At 42.1% G+C, this 20,778-nt stretch overlaps 1 protein-coding gene across 1 annotated transcript in view; it reads left to right on the top strand.

Moving 5' to 3' along the window:
- The window catches only part of LOC144760061 (uncharacterized), a 31,329-nt gene that overhangs the window by 5,849 nt on the left and 4,702 nt on the right, over positions 1–20,778 (top strand). The window contains exon 2 of the mRNA XM_078646516.1: positions 9,177–9,235. Coding sequence (XP_078502642.1) covers positions 9,177–9,235 — 59 coding nt within the window. The remainder of the gene's footprint in view (positions 1–9,176; positions 9,236–20,778) is intronic.

Here is a 20,778-nt window from a genome sequence, read left to right on the forward strand (position 1 = left end):
CCGCTAGCTTATGAGTGGTGGTAGTGTTTTAAAAAAAAAAAAATATTTATAAGGATGGTACCATTCAAAAAACAACAAAGCAACCTTAACCACCGGCTAAACAAAGAAGGAACCAGATTATGCTGTGCTTGTGAAATCTATTGTTTTTAATATAAATCTTAAAAGAGATTTAAATACATCCGGCCCCCCTCACTTTCCTGGATTTTCCTTGGTTCCTGTACTTGGCACTTACTTTTTCTCCATTTCTATTGGCTGTAGCATATTTTCCTGCATTTATCAATGCTTGTTCCTCGTCAGCTTCTCTTATCAGTTTATTGTAGTCGAAATACTGTTAACATCTGCTTTGGTGTAACTATTTTTTCATAGTTTTGCCTTTTCTTTGGCTTGCGTGATGCTTTAAATTAAATTAGTGGATTTATATAGCCCAATTTATCACTCACAGAGATTAAGGGATTTGCTCAGAATCACAGGATGTTGAGCTGCCAAGACTCGAACCAGGAAACAAAGGTCTCGAGTCAGCAGCTCTGGTAGCTGCGCCACATCCTCTCCACTCCAGTGATACGTGTCAGAGAGCTTTTTCCTTCTTTCCTGATGGTGATTGATTAAAAACAGCTTGTTAGTCAGCACATAGGCGAAACCAATGCATTACCAATTCTTGGTTTCTTTTCTCATTTTCAGAATTGCTCTGCCCACGGGCTCATTGGCCCTAGTTATCTTGCCCCCTTGATAGACTTCATTCTCCAGCACAGATGCCCCCTTACCCTACAAGCCCCCTCCCCCTCCACTCCCTGTACTTGCACTTGATTGGTCGTTGACAGCACTTTTGTCAGTTCCAGTCCGGTTTCCAGGAGAGGAGCGGGGTCATGTGACACAAACACTGCCGAGCCTGCTGAATGGGGAGTGAGGGACAGAGAGACTGGAAGCTGCTGCAGGGCACAAACCCACTGAGCTTCTCCTCCCAAGAAACCTTTACCAACTCCAGGACTTCATTCTGTGATCTCGAACTTTCTTCTTCATGGAAGTGTGTGTTCTTCTAGTTGCATTGTTTACCAAAACAAAGCCAGCTCAGAAAGCTCTGAGTAGTGAGTTGGGCATAAGAACCATTAAGTTTCACTTTCACCTCTTCACCCCCTCAGATGCTCTTACACATACATCCAGTTAATATAAGAGATAAAAAGGTTTGACGCTTGATTGAAGTGAGACAAATGAGCGTTACAATAACTCGTTTCTGTATCCGAAAAGTGCACGCTCTATAAAGTGCAAATATTAGAGCTCAGTTGGAAAGCATCAGCCTGCCCCTTTTGAATGTTAACAAGCTTGTTACCAGTGCTTTAAATGAAAATATAGAAGTGCTGCTACTCACTAGCTAGACTACCTGCTTGCTTTGAAAAAGTGCAGGTACTCTCCCATTAAAGGTATTGCAGCAGTGCTGAGAAGTACAGATACTCTCTCATTAAAGGTATTGTAACAGTGCTGAGAAGTGCAGGTACTCCCCCATTAAAGGTATTGTAGCAGTGCTGAGAAGTGCAGGTACTCTTGGATTAAACGTATTGCCACAGTGCTGAGAAGTGCAGATACTCTTTCATTAAAGGTATTGTAGCAGTGCTGAGAAGTGCAGGTACACTCACATTAAAGGTATTGTAGCAGTGCTGAGTAGTGCAGGTACTCTCGCATTAAAGGTATTGTAGCAGTGCTGAGAAGTGCAGGTACTCTCCAATTAAAGGTATCGCAGCAGTGCTAAGAAGTGCAGATACTCTCCCATTAAAGGTTTTGTAGCAGTGCTGAGAAGTGCAGTATCGGATGTATTCTGTATGCACCCATTTCTTTTCCTTATCGGTCTCAGCCAACCCACCTCCCTCACAAGTTTTTGAAGATCCGTCATCGTCGGCCGAGTTTTGTAATATAGTCATGGGGCTCGTAATTTTGTCTCCACAAACTAACAATGACTCCTCCACATTGGCAATCTGCTTCTCAATAGCCCCCATGGCTCCTGAGATAAACTTTAATAACGATGTCTGTGTATGTGTCTGTGGCCTATCTATCCTATGTGAAGTTTTGGGCCTTCCTGATTCACCTACAAGTTTCATCTTCCCCATACTTGGTCTTGTCAATGATTCACTGTGCAAAATATGCACAATATGCAGAATTGTAAAATCTACAAAATGTAATATAATTGCAATCTACAAAACATTCAACTGCTTAAAAATATATTAAAGTGCAATAAAAGCGAAATTTAAATAGTATAACAATTATTAAGCCCATTTAAGCTGCCCGCCGGCTCAACCAGACCACGTTCCTGTAATAATTAGCAAATTGGCAAATATCCAGAAACCTAGGCGCAGTTTTAGGAGCACATACGATACTCCTGCTCTTGTTTGCTCTCCCGAAGCATTAATTGTCTCAGGTGTACTGCCCAGAAAACTGCTCAAACAATAGCCTTCTTGAACTTAGCGTCGCTTGGGCTTGGAATTTGGATACCAGTCCAGCCCAATCCTGCTGAGTCCCTTCAATCGGACTAAAATGGTTGCCTCTGAATAGACATAGTGCGACTTATGAAGGGGAGAGTAGCTTTTATGCAGTGCAGGTTAAATTAATTTCTTTACGGCAGCCTCCTGGAAGTGCTAAGTCCCCTCTTCCAGCTTTCCTCACAAGCGCTGATAAAGGTTTATGTTCAAGAAATATACCCTGAAACAGGGAACCAAGAGGGTTGGCCTAGCCCAGCCTCCTCTGGACTCTTACGGACGCAAACTGGCCCGCCCTTGGCTTGAGATTCGCCTGCGTGCGTCCCGCGCCGCGGGTGTTCATTGGAGCTTTTATGCACGTGTAGTGGCCTCTATCTTCTGGGAAAGATGTCTGCTGGGGGTTGCAGTCCCTAAACCGGCAAAACAAGGTAGCAGGCAGGCAGCAGCAGCAGCTGTTAGGGCGTCCCATGCCAAGGGTGTTCGTTGGCCCTTTTGTGCGCGTTCAGTGGCCTCACCTTCCTGGGAAAGATGTTTGCTGCTTTGTTCACAGCAGCAGCTGTGAACAAAGGCGTGTTCAGCTGTTGAACACGCCTTTGTTCACAGCTGCTGCTGTGAACAAAGGCGTGAGGGAGCTCAAGGGGATTTCAATCCCCTCGGGCTCCATGAAGCCTTTGTTTTATTTGTTAAAACATTCTGCCCTCTAGTGGCAGAATGTTCTAATAGCTATAGAGTCCTTCGTAGCTAGGCTACACCGGCTATTAAAGTTCCCCTCCCTTGTTAAAAATCCTCACCTTCCTCTCGGGCCTTTAATAGCCGGTATAGCCCTCAACGGCAGGCCGAAAGACTATATTACACAGTTCCATGCCTCAAATTGATAGTGATGTGCACCCACCCCACCCAGCATGTAGACCACATATATAGCCTTTAACTACCATGTAAAAAAATGTAGCATCAGTTTCCTTACCTTAAACACTGGAGTTGTTGTGTTGTGGGGATGAAAGAGCAGCAAAGTAGGTTGGGTTCTGTATGGGGCCCTCTCATTCTTTGCCCAAGAATTATATAGAGCGCGTCACACTGCTTTGACCAGATGCTGAAAAGAAAAATATAACATAATTAGTAGTAGTAATGGCAAACAAAAACATAAATTATAAATGTTGTGTGTGTCTCGAGCTAGGCTCGAGCACTTGGCTATCTTGTCTCGTGTCTCCTCGAGACCATCATACTGTGAGCAATGTTCCCTCTAATTATTTTCCTCTGTGTGCGGCAGAGTAAGGTCTGTGTGCGCTGCAGCCAAGGCTATGTGCGCCAAGAACCTGACCGCGTATGTAGACCAGGGCTTTGAGTGTGATGAAAATACTCAGTGATCTTTCAAAGGGGCGTAACCGATGCAATTAAGGGTGTGGCTTAAAAGCAATTACGCAAAAAATATGTGCATCGCATAGTGTGCCACCCAACTGATATTTTGCTGCTTCTGTCATTGCATCCAGATATGTAATACAAGTAACATTACACCTACAAGAAGCCAAGACTATTGGCTTTGTCAATGGTTGTTAAGAAAGAAAAAACATTTTGGAACCATAGTTAGACCTATACAGTGTCATCATATATTGGACTCCCAATTTATATACTATCAACTCACGTCTTTCTGAACAATACCATTGGACCTGTCAGTTTGATGGACCAAAACACTCCAAATTATGTGGTGCTCTGGAAATCATTTCAGGGTTAGAAGGGTGAACTGGATTGGACCCTTCCATAAAATAGGTAATGGAGACAGTATTATTGCCATTTTTCAGCATCCAAATATTGTAAAGGCCTGCCTTTTTACCATTCAGGGCATCCATCAACACCTTAATGATTTTGATGAGAAGATTACAGCTGCCCCACTAGGCTTCCCTTATAAATCTCCAGTACCAATCCTTTTTTGGAAACATGGCCACCAACAATTCTTCAACAAAGAAATCAAAGGACAGAGCTTATCTTTACCTTGTTCAAAACAATTTGCTCTTCTCTCAAGCCTCGGTAAACAAGACTGGCAGCAGGTGGACACTGGGATCCTTGAGAAATCTAGTTGGATGAGGGATAAAGATACAAGGGGTACACAGCAGTGAAAGAAGTCTTGATAAGATTCTAAACATAAGATCTTGGAATATAGCAGGGATCAAAAATAAGATTGTTTACCAGTAATGGCAAATTTATATTTACTCCGTGCAGCTGCTGTTTCTACAAGAAATATGGCACGCACAGAATTTTAATATTGATGGATGTGTCACAATAAATTCCCCAGAAAAACCCTCACTCCATGGGAGGGCCAAGGACAACTTGACAAAATTGATATCCACTACTGCCCCAGTAACTGTAAAGAAAACCTATACAAAATCCCCATTCTTTCAACCTGCTCTTTTGCAGATGGATATGAAGCAAACATTTGTATTGATAAACTTTTATGATAATGTTTTTAATAGTACAAGGTACAGAGTCATGGAAGACCTTGTTGCTGTGCTTGAGAATTCTGTAAAGGATATGAGCCAAATTGTATTTTTGTTTGGATGGGGGATTTTAATATTAATAAATATCAATATTCAGGTTTCGACATTTGTGGTTATGCTGATGACTTCGTAACCAATCAGGATAAATTCCCTCATGATAGACACGGGGAAACATTAAATTAATTGTTGTGGAAAAATAACCTTGAACTATTGGAACAGGAAGGTAGAAAAAGAAATTTGCCCCAATTTACCTATCAAGGAAATTGAAACTCATCTTGCATAGATCACATAATAATGTCAACGAATGGCATGAAGTTGTTTAACACATTTTCTTTGGAACCTGCGGGGCATATTTTCAAGGAACGGCGTTATAATTATTGCCGCATTAGCGGCAGAAAACTGCAGCTAAAGCGGCGATAATGGGCTTGATAGTATGCCCTTGTGAATTCCCATAGAAGCCCGTGTTCTGGTGTGAACATGGTCTTCTATGGGAATTCTCTACGGCATATTATCAAGCTCATTATCGCCGCTTTGGCAGCAGTTTTCTGCCGCTAAAGCGGCGATAATTATAACGCTGTTCCTTGATAATATGCCCCTAGCAGTTTTAGCTGCCAATACGTATTTACATTTGGTTTGAAAATAAAAATACAGGAAAGTGAAACTATACCACAACAAATATTGCTGTAGCAAGAAGCAGTGGAATTAGTCTTAAAAGGACAGGTATCGATGAGGTTTCAGTGGTGGAAAAAGTGATGAAGGATAATTAAGATAACTTTCTTGATTGCACTGATATTGACACCATCCTGGAAATGATTGTGACAGCTGGCTCGAGCATCAAAATCAAGGCAGTGAACAAGAATAGTTCCTAGACCTCCTACAGTTTTGGCAAAGTATGATGTGAAATCAGAGCGCAGGTGCGGCTTTGCTTCGACAGAGTAAGTCTGATCTGCAGTAAAACATTCTTCTCTCAGTCTGACTATGCATAGCCATCTTGAAACGGTAATAGTGCTCATTTAGTGCAGTGCAGAAAACTGTGGAAGTAACGCTAGATTGTCTTTGCTGTGAGTTTACCAACTGGTTCTCTTAATTTTTCAATAAGTAAAAATGTGTTTGTTGCTGGGAGCCAAAGCACGAAACAAAACTATGGCTACGCTCTGTTTACCTGTTTGAACTTTAACTTTCACACTGTAGTCATCTGTCTGTTTCGGGAGCAGAGAGCAGGGAATCGTGTGTGTCAGGAAAAGGCAGCCTGAATGTGATTGGTTACTGATTTCGATTATGCAGATTTTTAAAGCAGTGAGTCACCCAGGATCTACTGAGAATGCTTTATTGCGAAGAATGCATCTGCCTGTGCATCTTTAGATTGTTATTTTGTAGTGTTATACAGCCATATGTTTTTGTTGAAGTTGATGATGCCGAACCTTTTCTAACTGTACGTAGGAAGGGATTTTACTTTATCTATCCATGTGAGCTGCAATTGTTTGTTTAATCCCTTCACTGTCGGGCTATTTCCCTCACTGTACTGGGGGGAGGGTTGGCACTCGTGAAGCTCGTGATGACCTCAGCTTGTCACACAGCACAGTGGTGCTGAGCACGTCACGACCACGCCTGTTTCTTAGAACGCTCAGCACAGCGAGGGAATTAGCCCCATGTGTGAGCGCCGCAGTGGTCATGAAAAGCTCAGCTCGTCATGAGCACCGAAAGAGTTAAAAACTATTCTTTTAGGGATCATTTTTACAGTGCCTAACTGAGGAAATGCATTACAAAAGTGTCTGGTTAACGAGCAAGTGTACAGTGTTGCATTTATGCAGCTGCTGATTCCTATAGATGACCGTTCATCTCTCCTTTACAGGACAGCTGGAGGAAGGAAATACGAAGGGTCACAAGCAGCCCCAGCAATTGAGCGCAATTAAGAAAAGAAAAGCAAAGTCAAACACACTCTGCATTACTTTTCTTACAGTTCACAGCTGCGGGGTTGATTGTGACCCTTTGAGTTAGTATTCACGTTAATTGCACGAATACTAATTCAAAAGACCACATTCAGCCCCACAGCTGTACACTGTAAGAATCGTCATCTCACACAACGAGGAAATGACAGTGTTTTGCACTGCTCGCATTTTAAAAGTGGCGGCGCGAACGGTATTGCGGGAGTGCGCGCTAAATACAGCACACTGCGCGCTTAGGGTGACCTCTGTGCGCGCGCGCTCACACGCGCAGCTTATTGGGAACAGTGACTGTGAGTATGCCTTATTTATGTTTGAATGTTTCTCTATGTTCTGAATGTGCCCTTTAGAGCTTACAATAAATTAGTTGAAAGATGCTGGTCCCTGCGGCTGTCTCTGCACTTCCCTGCTGTATGGGGGTTAAGCTCCAATAAAGCTTTAATTATTCATTACTTGTCTGATGGTTAATGAGACTCAACAATGGCGATGATGGCTGTGGCTTCACCCCTGAAAGAATCCACGCAACAAGGAGATTTACATCCAAAGAAAATTGAAAATGATCGTGCTTTCAGAATGATAGCATTTTAAAAGGGAAGAGGACAATTTTTCTGAAGTAAGTCACGACACCTGCTTTATTATCAATTATTTACAAAAAGGATTGTTTGTAATGTTTATTATCTCAATGAACTCAATTAATTTTTGAAGAAAATAATACCGTTATCCATGAGTTTATATTTTGATGTTGCTAAAAACTTTACAGAGATGTTATTGGCCGCATTTTCAAGTAGCATCTAAGTTTATTATCGGCCGCATCATCGAGTGGCAGCTAAGCTATTTGTTGACCGCATTTTCTAGTGGAAATAGCATTTAACAAAGTATTTGGAGTTAACATCAAAGTAATTTTGGAATCACCTCCGCCCATGCTGTGTGCCTTACAAAATTTTTATGAGCATTTTCTAACGTCAATAAAGCTGTTCATCGGCCGCATTATTCAAGCGGCAACAGCATTCAGTGGAACGTGCTGATGCGCTTGAATAGCATTTAACAAACATTTAGATTTAACACTAAGAGTACCTTTGGAATTACCTCCGCTCATGCTGTGTGTTTAAAGAAATTTTTATGAGCAATTTCAATGTCAACAAAGCTGTTCGTCAGCCGCATTTTTCGAGTGGCAACAGCATTCAGTGGAATGTTCTGACGTACTTGACTCCACCGGCATCTTCTAACCACGTCACAAGGATACCGTCACAAGCACTGCACGTCGCAGCACGTCAATTATGAGGCCACGCTCAGTAACTTTACGTGCCTGCATTTTAGATTGGGATAAAAAAAATCATTCTCCACTAACGTTTACAGGCAAAACTAACGGGCAATCTAAACTTCAAACAAGACACCTCTTTCATATACACGCACTGTTAGTTATGCTTTATTTCCTCTTTGGATATTCGTCAGTGACACGCACACTGAATGTCTGTGTGTTTAAGGAAAGAGATTGTTCTTATGACTCAACACACATTGAGTGTTCATTAAGGTACATTCCATACTCCTTAATATTTTATTGCAACGTGTGGGAACATTTTGCTTATTGACTTTTAGTCATAACAGTGTATTACTTCATTTACAGTTTACTCTTCTTTGTTTTGCCTTTCATGTATCTAACTGTTAAGTGTTTTTACCCAAGCTATTAATGATTTGAATGCATATTTTGCACCAACAGTAAGGCTGTCCATAGATTTAATTTTTACCACAGGAGGCGAGACCAGGTGAAAAAGTAGAAGATTATTTTTGCGTCTCTCAGAAGATTAGCCTTATCTTGTAAATTTGGTGTTATTGAAGAAGAATTGATTCGTGACCAACTGGTCATGCATTGTAATTACCAACAATACAAGATAAACTTTGGATTAATGGTGATGCTAGTCTATGAGAGATTTCAGCCATCATCAGCACAGTGGAATTAACATCTAGTTGTGCAAATACTGTTATAAACATAGCTAAATCTGACAATGGTGATCAAATTGTTAACGTGGTAAGAGTATCTAGTCATAACAAACCAGAAAAGGCGAAAATGAAATCTAAAGTACAACATTTTAAAGGAATCAGCAAGAATAAAGATTGCATAAATACATTTTCTGAAATAAAGGGAGCATGTTGCCATTGTGGTAGCACTTCACATCTAGCTAACAACAAGAAATGTCCAGCCTCAGGTCAAAAGTGTGCATATTGTAAGATATCTGGTCATTTTGCTTGTGCTTGTCGTAATTCTAAATCTATCAAATGCATAGTGGAGGAATGTGAACAAGAAGACGATGATAACGAGGATTATGACGGCAATGACAACAAGGTTTGTTGTATCAATGATGATGAATCTTGTGCACAGGGTAAAATAAGGAAAAAACATGTATGTGAGATAGGTGCGGAAGGTGTAATGGTAGCATTAATGGCAGACTTAGGTTCCCCCTACACTATCATAAACAAAAACAAATGGGAAGAATTGTTTAAAGCCAGTATTGGTCCATTCCTGGAAACCCCTGACATACATCCTGTGAGTTATACAGGTGAACCTATAGATCTGTTAGGTTTCCGCAAACTCACTTTTGAGTTTAAATGTAGAGTTGCCATGTGTAAATTGTATGTTTCTAAAGCAGGACCATGTGTTTTGGGTTGGTGGGACCAAGGTGAGCTTGGTATACGCTTAGATCCCAATAGCCAAGACCAGGTATTATGTGCTGATTCCTTAAACAGGAGCAGCAGGATGAATGCACATTGAAGTTCCCTAAAGTTTTTTCAGGTAGTCTCAGAGAACTTAAAGGATTCTCCCACAAGATAATTCTCAAAGAAAATGCCAAACCCTGCATTCACAAAGTTAAAAATATTTCCTTGGGGGTCAAGAATGACGTTGAGTGTGAATTACAAAAACTTGTGGATAAAAGCGTAATTGAAAGAATAGAATCCTCTGATTGGGTCGCCCCCTTGGTAGTCGCTCGTAAGGCCAACGGCAAGACCCATTTGTGTGTGGACCTAAGAGAACTCAATAAGAACATTTTCATTGAAATGTTTCCCCTCTCTAAAATATCTGAATTATTCTCCGTTACTAAAGATATGGTATAGTTCTCCTCAATTGACCTAACTTCGGCTTACCATCAAGTTTCGCTTCATGCAGAAAGTAGGTTCTATATAGATGGGGATGATTCCTTTAGGAGAAGAGGGGCTTGAATCAAAAGTACATTTATCACAAAACACATTGCCACTGACACCATGGATTACACAATTTTTTCTTACAGAAGTCCCTTTTATTGACTCTGTATATATTAAGATATATTTTTCTTTTCTTTTTCTATTCTTTTATCACATTCCAATTTTCCTTTTCACCTTACATATAATACATTACCAATATTTACAACATTTTTAGCATACTGTACATTTATATACATAAGATTGTTGTCTCTTTTTGTACATTTAAAGGAACACAACTATTTTCTATACACAGTGTCCTACTTAACTTAGGAGTGTCAAGATCTAACGTTCTCTTGATCTTATCCACATTCATAAATGGTGGTCCTAACTCATGTGGTCAAAAGCAGTGTGTCTTATGATTTAACTCTTGGTATTTATAGCGGAAGATGTGTCTTTTTTCCACCACCTGCTAGTAGCAATATCTAACTTTGATTTATACTTTATGACCATATTATATCGCCGACGCGTTTCGACCTTGCCGTTGTGGGACCTGCACTCTTGTTTGTATCAAGGTCTTCTTCAGGGCTGTGTTTACATTGCTGTAGGACAAGCTTCTCAATCTATAAAAATAATAAATTGGCTTTTTTTAGTATAGGGCATTTGAGTCAAGGAGTACTGAAGTACATAACTATGTGTCATCGCCATTTGTTTTTCCATTATATACATACCCGCCTTGTTGGTGGTGGTGGGTACTCTTTCTATTGTCACCTGTATGGCAAAAGTGTTCATTTAGTATTTGAAAGCTTCTTTGAATGAGTTTAGCATTTTAAGTACATCCCATGTTGTCCTTGGGTACATACCCTCAGTTCCTCTTTACTACTTGCATCGAGGGGATCAGAAGGTAGCCACCGTCGTTCCTAGAGGACCCGTGGGCTGGTTGTCTCTTTTGGATTTCTGTGGGGCAAATCAGTGTGGAAATGCTAGTTAATATATTTCTATATTGTGTGGCTCGGTTTCTATCTTATTACTGCCTCTTTCGCATATCCTGTCTTTTACTATATTGTACTCTCTTCGAAAAACGTTTCTAGTGTCTGTGCCTAAATATTCGCTTTTTAACAGTTTCGGAGTAGCTTGCTTGTTGTGCACGTCATTTCGTACCTTGTTTCTTCTTTTCGCTGCTTAGTCTTGGATCACTTCGACATCTCTTCGCCTTGTCGTTTTTAGCGTCCTCATCACCGGTAGACATCCGGGTTCAGCGTCCTAATTCCGCGTATGACGTATACCTTTTTCTTTTTTCTTTTTGCCACGTGGGCGTCACGTGGTTTCCTGGATGTGTGGGAGTTGTAGTTCCAAGCTCTTCTTATGTAACTTTACTGTTTAGTTTGCATTCCAAAATTTTTTCCAGTTTTTGTTCTGAACGGATTTTCTTGCTGCAGCGGTTTCCTGCGTGTGTTGATGTTTTAGTGAAATGCATCCGTAAATTTTACTTGGTCATTTTTCTCGAACTAAATTTCCATCAGTATGTTATGCGATGCGTGTTATTTATGTATTTGCCTAGAGGGGATTAATCCTTAGCTGTATTGTATCCACATCCACATCGGATTAGCTGTATTATATCCACATCGTATATTTCCTGCAATTGCTGCTAGTTGAATGGACATTGTGATGCTGATTATGGTAGCTGAACCCTATTGCATCATTCGTGTAACGGCTCATCTTTAGAACTTCTGTTTAGGTGCAGTTTGTCAGTTCAGACATTTCGTTTAGACCATTTTCCATTGTGCCCAGGGACAAAATGAATTTAGCTTCAATTTTCGACATGATGTTCTCCACATTGTTCCCCACAATATGTTTCAGGACTGTCCATTTTATATCTTTTCTGAATGTCCCATCTCAATACAGTGAGCGACCATTGGTGCATTTGGTGTTTTACATTTAATCCGCGACCTGTGTTGTGTGATTCTTTTCTTTATTTGTTGACTTTTTTTTCCTATATATGCCGTAGAGAATGGGCATACTATACAGTATATTACGTTTTGTGTATTGCAATTTGTAAATTCTTTGTGGTAAATACATTTTCCCCAGATTGTGTAATCCATGGTGTCAGGGGCAATGTGTTTCATGCAGAAAGTAGACATCTCACAGCCTTTATCACCCCAATTGGTTTATTTCAATTTAAGCGAGTCCCTTTTGGGTTAGCTTCAGCTGCAGCTCTGTTTCAGCGAGTCATGTACCAAATTTTCAAAGGCATAAAAAACGTCTTGTTCTTTCAGGATGACATCCTCCTAATGGGTAAAGATAAAGATGAACATGACCAAACCTTGTCAAAAGTCTTGCTGTTGTTAGAAAATTAGGGTTTAACTGTTGAAATGGCTACGTGAAAATTTGCAAAGAAAAGTGTGACTTACCTGGGTCATGAAATTAGTGCTAGAGGTATTTGTCCCAAGTCAGAATTAGTGGATGCCATACTAAATACTCCCGTTCCACGGAACAAGGAGGAGGTTAGGTCATTCTTAGGACTCGCTGAATATTATTCCAAATTCGTGAGCAACTTTGCAGACAAAATGTACTGCATCAGACAATTATTAAAAAAAGGAAATGTGTTTCATTAGTCTAATGAGTGTCAAGCATCTTGGGAAAGTATAACAAGAGATATATGCACTGCACCAGCTCTAAAAGGTTTTGAACCAAAACTTAAAAGCTTTATCACCTCAGACACAAGTGGCAAAGGGCTGGGTGCAGTTTTGTCCCGATTACAAAGTGATGGCTCTGAGTGTGTAGTAGAGTTTGCGTCCAGAGCCCTTACAATTACTGAAGGAAAATATTTGGTAATCGAACGAGAAGCTCTTGGTTGTCTGTGGGGGCTCAAACATTTTAGACAATTCATTTGGGGAACATGTGTCACACTATACACTGACCATAAACCCCTCACTAAAGTCCTCACATCTCATGATCTTAATAATGTATCTCCCAGAATATCTTGTTTCTCTACACAACTCTTAGATTTTGTGTATGAAGTAGTGTACGTTCCAGGTATTCGCAACAGAATTGCTAATTTCTTAAGTAGACGTCCTTTATCAAGGAAGGATGAAACTGAGAATGATTGGGACCAATGGTTTGTGGCTAGTATTTTCTGCAACATACTAGAAAGTATACCACAAGATGAATGGTTAAAGAAGATGTCCCACGACCACGTGTTGCAAGAAGTAAGTACATTTACAAAAAGAGGTTGGGGGGAGAAATCTAGTCTTGACAAAACCCTCATTGCATTTTGGGAACGTACCTTGACTCTTTCCCTCACTGTCCGGCTCACGAGGGACCTGTTCGCCTGCCTGCTCTGCCCTGGCATCACCGAGGCGGTCCTGCTCATGCTCCTGGTGCTGCGAGTGGAGCGGCTACCGGGGGACTACATTACCCGGCATCCACAAGTGGCGCGCTTTGCTGACATCATCCTAAGCGCCCGGAGGCGCTTAAATCACTGGGGTGCCTCCCGCTACGCGGAACGTACCTTGACTCTTGCCCTCACTATCTGGCTCACGAGGGACCTGTTCACCTGCCTGCTCTGCCCTGCTTGGGATCACCAAGGCGGTCCTGCTCACGCTCCTGGTGCCGCGAGTGGAGCGGCTGCCGGGGGACTACATTACCCGGCATCCATAAGTGCCACGCTTTGCTGACATCATCCTAAGTGCCCGGAGGTGCTTAAATCACTGGTGCGCCCCCGCTGCACGGGATGAGCGCGGGCGGGCCCGTCTCGCCCGTCAGCGGCAGATAGAGGCTGGGCTGGGCCACCCCCCGAACATTATCTATAGGACTTGAAGTAAGCACATTCCTGTTATTGCTTTGGACTCTCAAGGCGACTATTGCTAAGATAAACTTAAGACAGACTTAAGACAGACTTAAGACAAAATCTTAAATTCTGTGAATACCAAAAGTAGTGAGTTCATTCTGTGAATGCCAAAAGTAGTAAGTGCAATCTGTGAATACGAAAATAGTAGTAAGTTTAGGATTGAGTCTTAAGTTCACTCTGTGAATCGGGCCCTAAGTGAGGTTTGTTCTAGGGGTTTGCAGGGGGGAGATCCAATTATCGCCAGGTCCATAGTCCAATATCCACTCAAGCTATAGCCTTAGGCAAATTTGCCGACCATAACATAATCTCATAGAATATAGCCGGGCTAGCAGGGAAATTCCGAGACCCTACGTGGATTGAGTTTATTAGGCTCTTCTCCGTGATTTGTCTACAAAAGACCTGGCTGGTGGATTGTGCTTCCTTCTTTTTAGAGGGCTATAAGTCCTTCTTTGTCCTGGCCAAACACTCATCTAGTGGCAGAGCCAAGGGAGGCCTGGTAATATACTTCGCTTTAGCCCTCAAATGCACAATAACTCCTATATCCAGCTCATATTGTCATTTTCAGGCAGTCACCTTGAAACAGGGGAATGTAAAGCTGCTTCTGATTAATTTCTATAATGCAGTGAATATCTCTGGACCCTGTCAGATTACTCAACTGAGCTGCTTTGTTAACAAACACTGCAAAGATGCTTCACATTGTATGCTGCTTGTAGGGGACTTTAATACCCATCCATGTGCCAACCCATCAACGACCGCTATAGGGGATTTGGGCTGTGACAGAATGGGTGGGTTACACTTTGAACACTCTCAACATGGTAAGGCCCTTAATCAATTACAAAATGAATAAAATCTGGTTAGTGCTATTTCCCTGTTGGATGTCGGCAGCAAGCTGGTTGTACCAACATTTAAGGGGCACACAGGGGGGACTTTCATTGACCACATTTTTATCACGGAGGACCGTCAGTCACGTTTATTAGGCTTTGAAATTTTAGACTGTATTCATAGTGACCATAACCCTGTTTGTATCCAGTTATCTGGGAACAAATTGGCCCTGCAGGATAGGTCGCCGATAGATGGGGTACTAAAACCAACGGAGGGAAGGCGCCGCCTTAGGTGGTCAAAGGTGAATGCGGATTCCCTTTACGCTAGCATACACAAAACATGTGCCCCAGAAATCGAATCATGTCTTTGCACTGTATCAGCCCCTTCTGATATTCTTGGGTCATTTGATTTAATTACAAGCAAAGTGGGGATGCTGCTGACTACTTCGTCAACAGAGGTTCAGTCTAGGGATCCAAGATGGTTCGATCACTCATGCTCTTTTGCCGCCACAGAGTTAAAGGCAGCCCTGAAGAACACACCGAGAGACCGACTACTGATTCGCTCATCACGTTTAACATATAAGAAAGCCTTAGCAAAGCGCAAGGGCGAATTGAAAGAAAAAATTTGGAAGGATCTCCTGGACCCCAGTACCCTATCAAACTGTGAGAAATTCTGGGGCATTGTTAATAGACCATTGTTTGATACTGGGAGGGACCCTGAATTAGGAACTAACATCACAGAGAATGAATGGGTTCAGCATTTTAGTTTTATATTTAGGGCTAACACATTACAGACAGACCTGCACTAGGAAGGACTGTATAGTTCATTACCACACTTCACTTTAGGTGAAATTGAGAGAGGAATAGCAGGATTAACGAGTAAGAAAGCTCCAGGCCCTGATGCCATTCCCCCAGACCTTTTTAAATGAAACATGGCACTATGGGCGCCGGTCTTCACAGCGGTACTAAATGCAGCAGCTTCTTCTGGTTGTCCCAAGTGATGGGGTACCTCCACGATTGTCCCAGTGTTCTAGAAGGGAGATCGCAACAGTACCACCTGTTACAGGCCGATCTCCCTTATTGATTCGATAGTTAAGGTCGTGGGAGGAGTGGCCCTTAATAGATTGTCATCATGGGCTGAGGAGAAAGGGCAATTCAATATGGGTTTCACCCGGGACACTCCACATTAGCACAATGTTTAAATTTATATATAATATTGGGAAAGTACACCATGACGCAACAAGGGACCATCTACATGGCGTTCATGGATCTCTCCTCCGCGTTCGATTGCGTAAACCGGGGGAAATTGTGGGATCTAATGGGCAACATGGGGGTGGAGCCTGCGTTGGTAACGTTTCTAAGGGACCTCCATAGGGACAACAGAGCAAACTTCAGATACTCAGAAGATCTTAGGGTATCGAGAGATTTTCCTGTTGAGAGAGGTGTGCGGCAGGGCTGCATTTTGGCGCCTTTTCTTTTTAATTTATATATTAATGAGTTGGATACGTTTCTAGTAAAAACTGGCGCAGATTTTCCCTATGTTGGGCGTAGGGGTTTGCCCGTCTTGCTATACGCAGACGATGCTGTCCTTTTGGCAAGAACCCAGAAGGGCCTGCAGATCCTATTGAATTCCTTTCAGGGTTTTATGGCTGATCGAGATCTCGCCATTAATAACACCAAATCATTTATTATGCAGTTAGGAGTGCGCCCGAAGAAACAGTACCCTTTCATGGTCAATGATGTGAAGGTACCGCTATCAACGACCTTCTCTTACCTGGGTGTCTTGTTTGACGACCAGTTAAACTGGTTGGTACTGTGGAAAAGAGGAGAATTAATACGGGCAAATGCAGCCATATTTAATTTTGCGTCTAAAATGGGCAAATGCCCGGAAGCCGCACTATTAAAGATGTACCAGGCAAAGAGTGTGGCACTGGGCAGCTATGGGAGTGAACTATGGTGTTATGCCCCAGTTAAAAGTATTGAGGTGGCCAAGAACACTTTCCTGAAGCAATTATTGGGACTTCCAAAGGGAACAGCTAACTTACTAATCCATGAGGAACCTGAAACACCTTTTATCGGTGACACCATAGCATCACGTCCCTTATTGTTTTGGCTTAAGTGCTGGCTGAACAAAGATCTGGCACTCAACCACCAGTTGCTAAGGGAAGTGCTTTCTCAAGATCATGTGCTTAATGTCCCCTGGTTTAAATATTTAAAAAGATGCTTTACTGAGTTGGGGCTCCCGGACCTGTTCTTTAATCCAAGTACGATTGTAAGGGTTGATGTAGAGCTTGTTAAAAGAAGTTTTTCCTTAAGGAAAAACTTGGAACGTGAAGAGGCGACCTGAGAAAACCTAGTATACGTAAATTTACTATACTCAATACTACCCCCTTAATGGAGCCATATTTATCGTAGCCTATAACAAGCCACGAGCGGTTCCTTCTAACAAGGTCCCGACTGGATTATTATCATCTATTATTAGCCGTTCCCAGGGGGTCACACACAGGTCAAGTTTTACCCTCCTGCGGCTGCGACAATTTGTCTCCGCAGGATGTGGTACACTTTTTATTCATCTGCCCCTTCTATGACGTTCCCCGCAGGTTCTTTTTAAAGCCCATACTAAAAAGATTACATTTTAAACAGTTTCGCCCGGCTCTATGCTACTTACAAATGGCAAAACCTGAAAGCACTTTATATCTGGTCGGATTCCTTAAATCAGCTCTAAAAATTAGAAATAGGCGAGAAGAGTGATGATCCTTTGTAGCTGTATTTTAACATTGTATTTTACACTTTTGTATATGAAATGAATTGTATAAAACCTATGGGGATTATGTTTAAGACATCTATTCTTAACAAAGTTTTATGCTTATATTGTAATATTGCTTTTATGGTTTTTGACATGGAAAACCGAATAAAGTATTTGAAATTTTAACATTTTTGGAAGTTAGGAATGAGCTTTCCTCTGAAAATGACGTATTACTGTGTGGTACTGAAAATTCTGGACTCGTGTCATAAACATCGTCGTATCATGACAATTTTGGTATCAGCAGACCGGAAATGGCGAGTATACCATGCACAATCATTTTCGTCATATTCGGGTGACGAAAGCACCCTGAAATCAGAGTTTCCGTCCTGAACCCTCGGGTTCCATTTTGTGAACGGCAGCCATTTTGTGATTGCCCTCACATAGGCCAGTGACTAAGGCCAAAAACGAGTCTGAAGGACACATACACCTTTGCTGACTCCTCTGTGACCTGGGCAAGCTGACTCCACTGCCTGAAGCCAAACCTGTTCGGCCAGTTCCTTTCCCAGTGGCTGAATGAGATTAGTATCAAGGCACAACATGTCATAAACCTTTCATCGCACACAAACCATGCCTAATCTTACACACACCTGTCCCTGTTTCTTTTTTTATGACTTGCTTTACAAGGAGGAGGTGCCCGTTTTTATTAGGGGTCCGTCGATATCTGATGAAAATACTGGACCTTGCCGGGTAATTGATTATTGGCTGGACAAACTGAAATGTGGGCTTGTCATCATGACTCTGCTTTTTCTTTGTAGTGAAAATATGTGAATGGTCAACTGTAAAATAAGGAATGTTTGCCTAAAGCATAATATGTTGTATAAAAGGAGAAGGCTGGCTTTGTAAGATTGAGCAGTCTCCTGAGAATATAGACTGTGTTGTACTTCTAGGATACCTGTTACTGGCTGCAGCCAATAAATTCGATCTTTGACTTCACCTAGAAGACTCTGTGTTTCTGTAGTCTGAAACAGGAAGGACTCGAGGTCATAGGGTGTGTCCCTGGCACAGCTGGGTTCTTAAAAACCCGGTACTTCAGTTGGCGCCCGACGTGGGGCGATTTCAGCGGTACCGGTCCAAGCCAGAGGTTCGTGAGGAGCTTCGTGTGAAAATTCTGGAGGAAGGCCGCCACTTCATCGACCCCTGTATGTCGACGTGGTCCGAAAGTCTTTGCTGCGAGGTTCCCCGCTTCCCGACGGCTACGAAGGACTGCTGCCCTGACTATCGCCCTGTTTTGGACCCTTGATGATTGGTAGAGCGAAACGATAGACGAGTCTTCTGGTGACGTCATCGATACCTCAGTTAAGTATGAGTGGAGCGTCTCCCAGTCCTTAGTTTGGTTCTTAGTTTTTGGGTATTCCAAGGGGATCTTTGATTCCTTGGGATCGCTTTGTTTGGAACTTGCAAGTGCCAAAACCGAGGGACTCGTGTATTCACGAGACTATCGTATTCGATAATCCTTCGAAGTTTGAAGCTAGACTAGTGAGCGAAGATGCCTGGTCTTAGCAGACTTGGAAATTTGTTTTGTCTTGGTTGTAGTAGGGATTCCCGATTTGAGGACTCGTGTCCGGTTCCTCCAGTTGGAACTCCAACATATGAGCTTCATGTGAAGCACGGCGTAGACCCCATCACATATAATGAAGTATGGATCCGATACACCAGAAAAGATGGTGTTTTAAAATGGCCCCAATATGGTAGTTTTGACATCGAAATTTTAGATAATTTGGAGGTTACACTTTTTAAGAAGAAAGCCTGGCCGGCGATGTTTGACTCTTTCCGCCTATGGCGAAAGGAAGCCAAACAGAAAGAAATTAAATTAGCAAAGAAAAATAAAAGAAAAAGGGTATTTCGATAATGCAAGCTGCTATGCAGTTCAAAGATAATGAAGAAGAACAGGCAAGTGAGCAGTTGCACAGGCAACGTAAAATGGTGATTGATAAATGTTATCCAGTTTTGCCGCCTCTTCAGCAAGATGCAGCAAAAGAACTTGAAAAAGATCCTTTAATGTCGCACTTGTTGAGTTCGCCACCCCCTTATGCGCAGAGTGCTACAGCACCTCCGCAACATTTAGTTGTGCAACCTCCGGTTATTGTGCCTCAGGTTCTTCCACAGCCACCAGCTTCTCTTCAGCTGGTTCCTACTCCTCTGGTGTAGCCTTCTCAAGGGCCACCGACTTTGCTACCTGCTCCGCCTTTTACTTCTGCAACTTTTCCACCTATTCTTGTTACCTCCCCTACCACTGCTCCTACATTGACCTTTTCTCAGTCTGCTTTATCTTCCGCCTTGTCGACTTCTCCTTCTATTCGACAGAGAATGACAAACACTGTTACTAGTTTTCTTCCTCTTCTCTTTGGATCACCTAGTAAGACCCCTGAATCGGAGCGTAAACAGTTGCGTAGTCAACTGCCTGATTCGCGAGAGAAAGAAATATTGGACCGCCTGGTGCATAAATGGGTCATTCATCCTTTAAGATATGATGCGGAATCTGTTTTGGATGTCTTCCATCAATGGGAAGCGCTGAAACAGAGATATGTTTTCGATAAGGTATGCACTTTCCTTCATGAGGAATGGGAAGATGATGATGTGGAACAGGCTCCTTCTGAGTTGATCAATATACAGTCTGAGTTTGCGAAGGGAACTATTGTGGGTTCCGATGTTGAGAAAGCAGTCACGATGTTGTTGTCGTTTAGGAGTGAGTCTCCTTCTCGGTCATTGTTTGAGCCTGATCCATCCGTTAGGAGAAAGGCGAGACAGTATCCCATGAGAGAGGTTCCTCCGGTATGGAAGGAAGAAGTGGCTGCTGGCCCGGGTAATGTTGCCCCAGCTGTGCCAGCACACTTTCAGCGTGTTTGGGTACATGTTCCATGGAAGCGAGCAGAAGTTTTGGCTCTTAAGCAGATGTTACCTGACCCCCGTAAAAATCCTGCTGGGTATTACAAAGAATTATCACAGACTGCAAGCTCATGCATTATGAATTTAGCCGATATAGGGCCTGATTCACAGAACTAACTTAAGACAAAACCCTAAACTTACTACTTTTGGTATTCACAGAAGTTAGGATTTTGTCTTAAGTTTGTCTTAAGACAAACTTAAGACAGACTTAAGTTAGGATTTCGTCTTAAGTCTGTCTTAAGTTTGTCTTAAGACAAACTTAAGACAAAATCCTAACTTCTGTGAATATCAAAAGTAGTAAGTTTAGGATTTTTTCTTAAGTTAGTTCTGTGAATCGGCCCCCTTGACAT

The sequence above is a fragment of the Lissotriton helveticus genome, chromosome 1_1 (assembly GCF_964261635.1).
Source record: "Lissotriton helveticus chromosome 1_1, aLisHel1.1, whole genome shotgun sequence".
Lineage (NCBI taxonomy): Eukaryota > Metazoa > Chordata > Amphibia > Caudata > Salamandridae > Lissotriton > Lissotriton helveticus.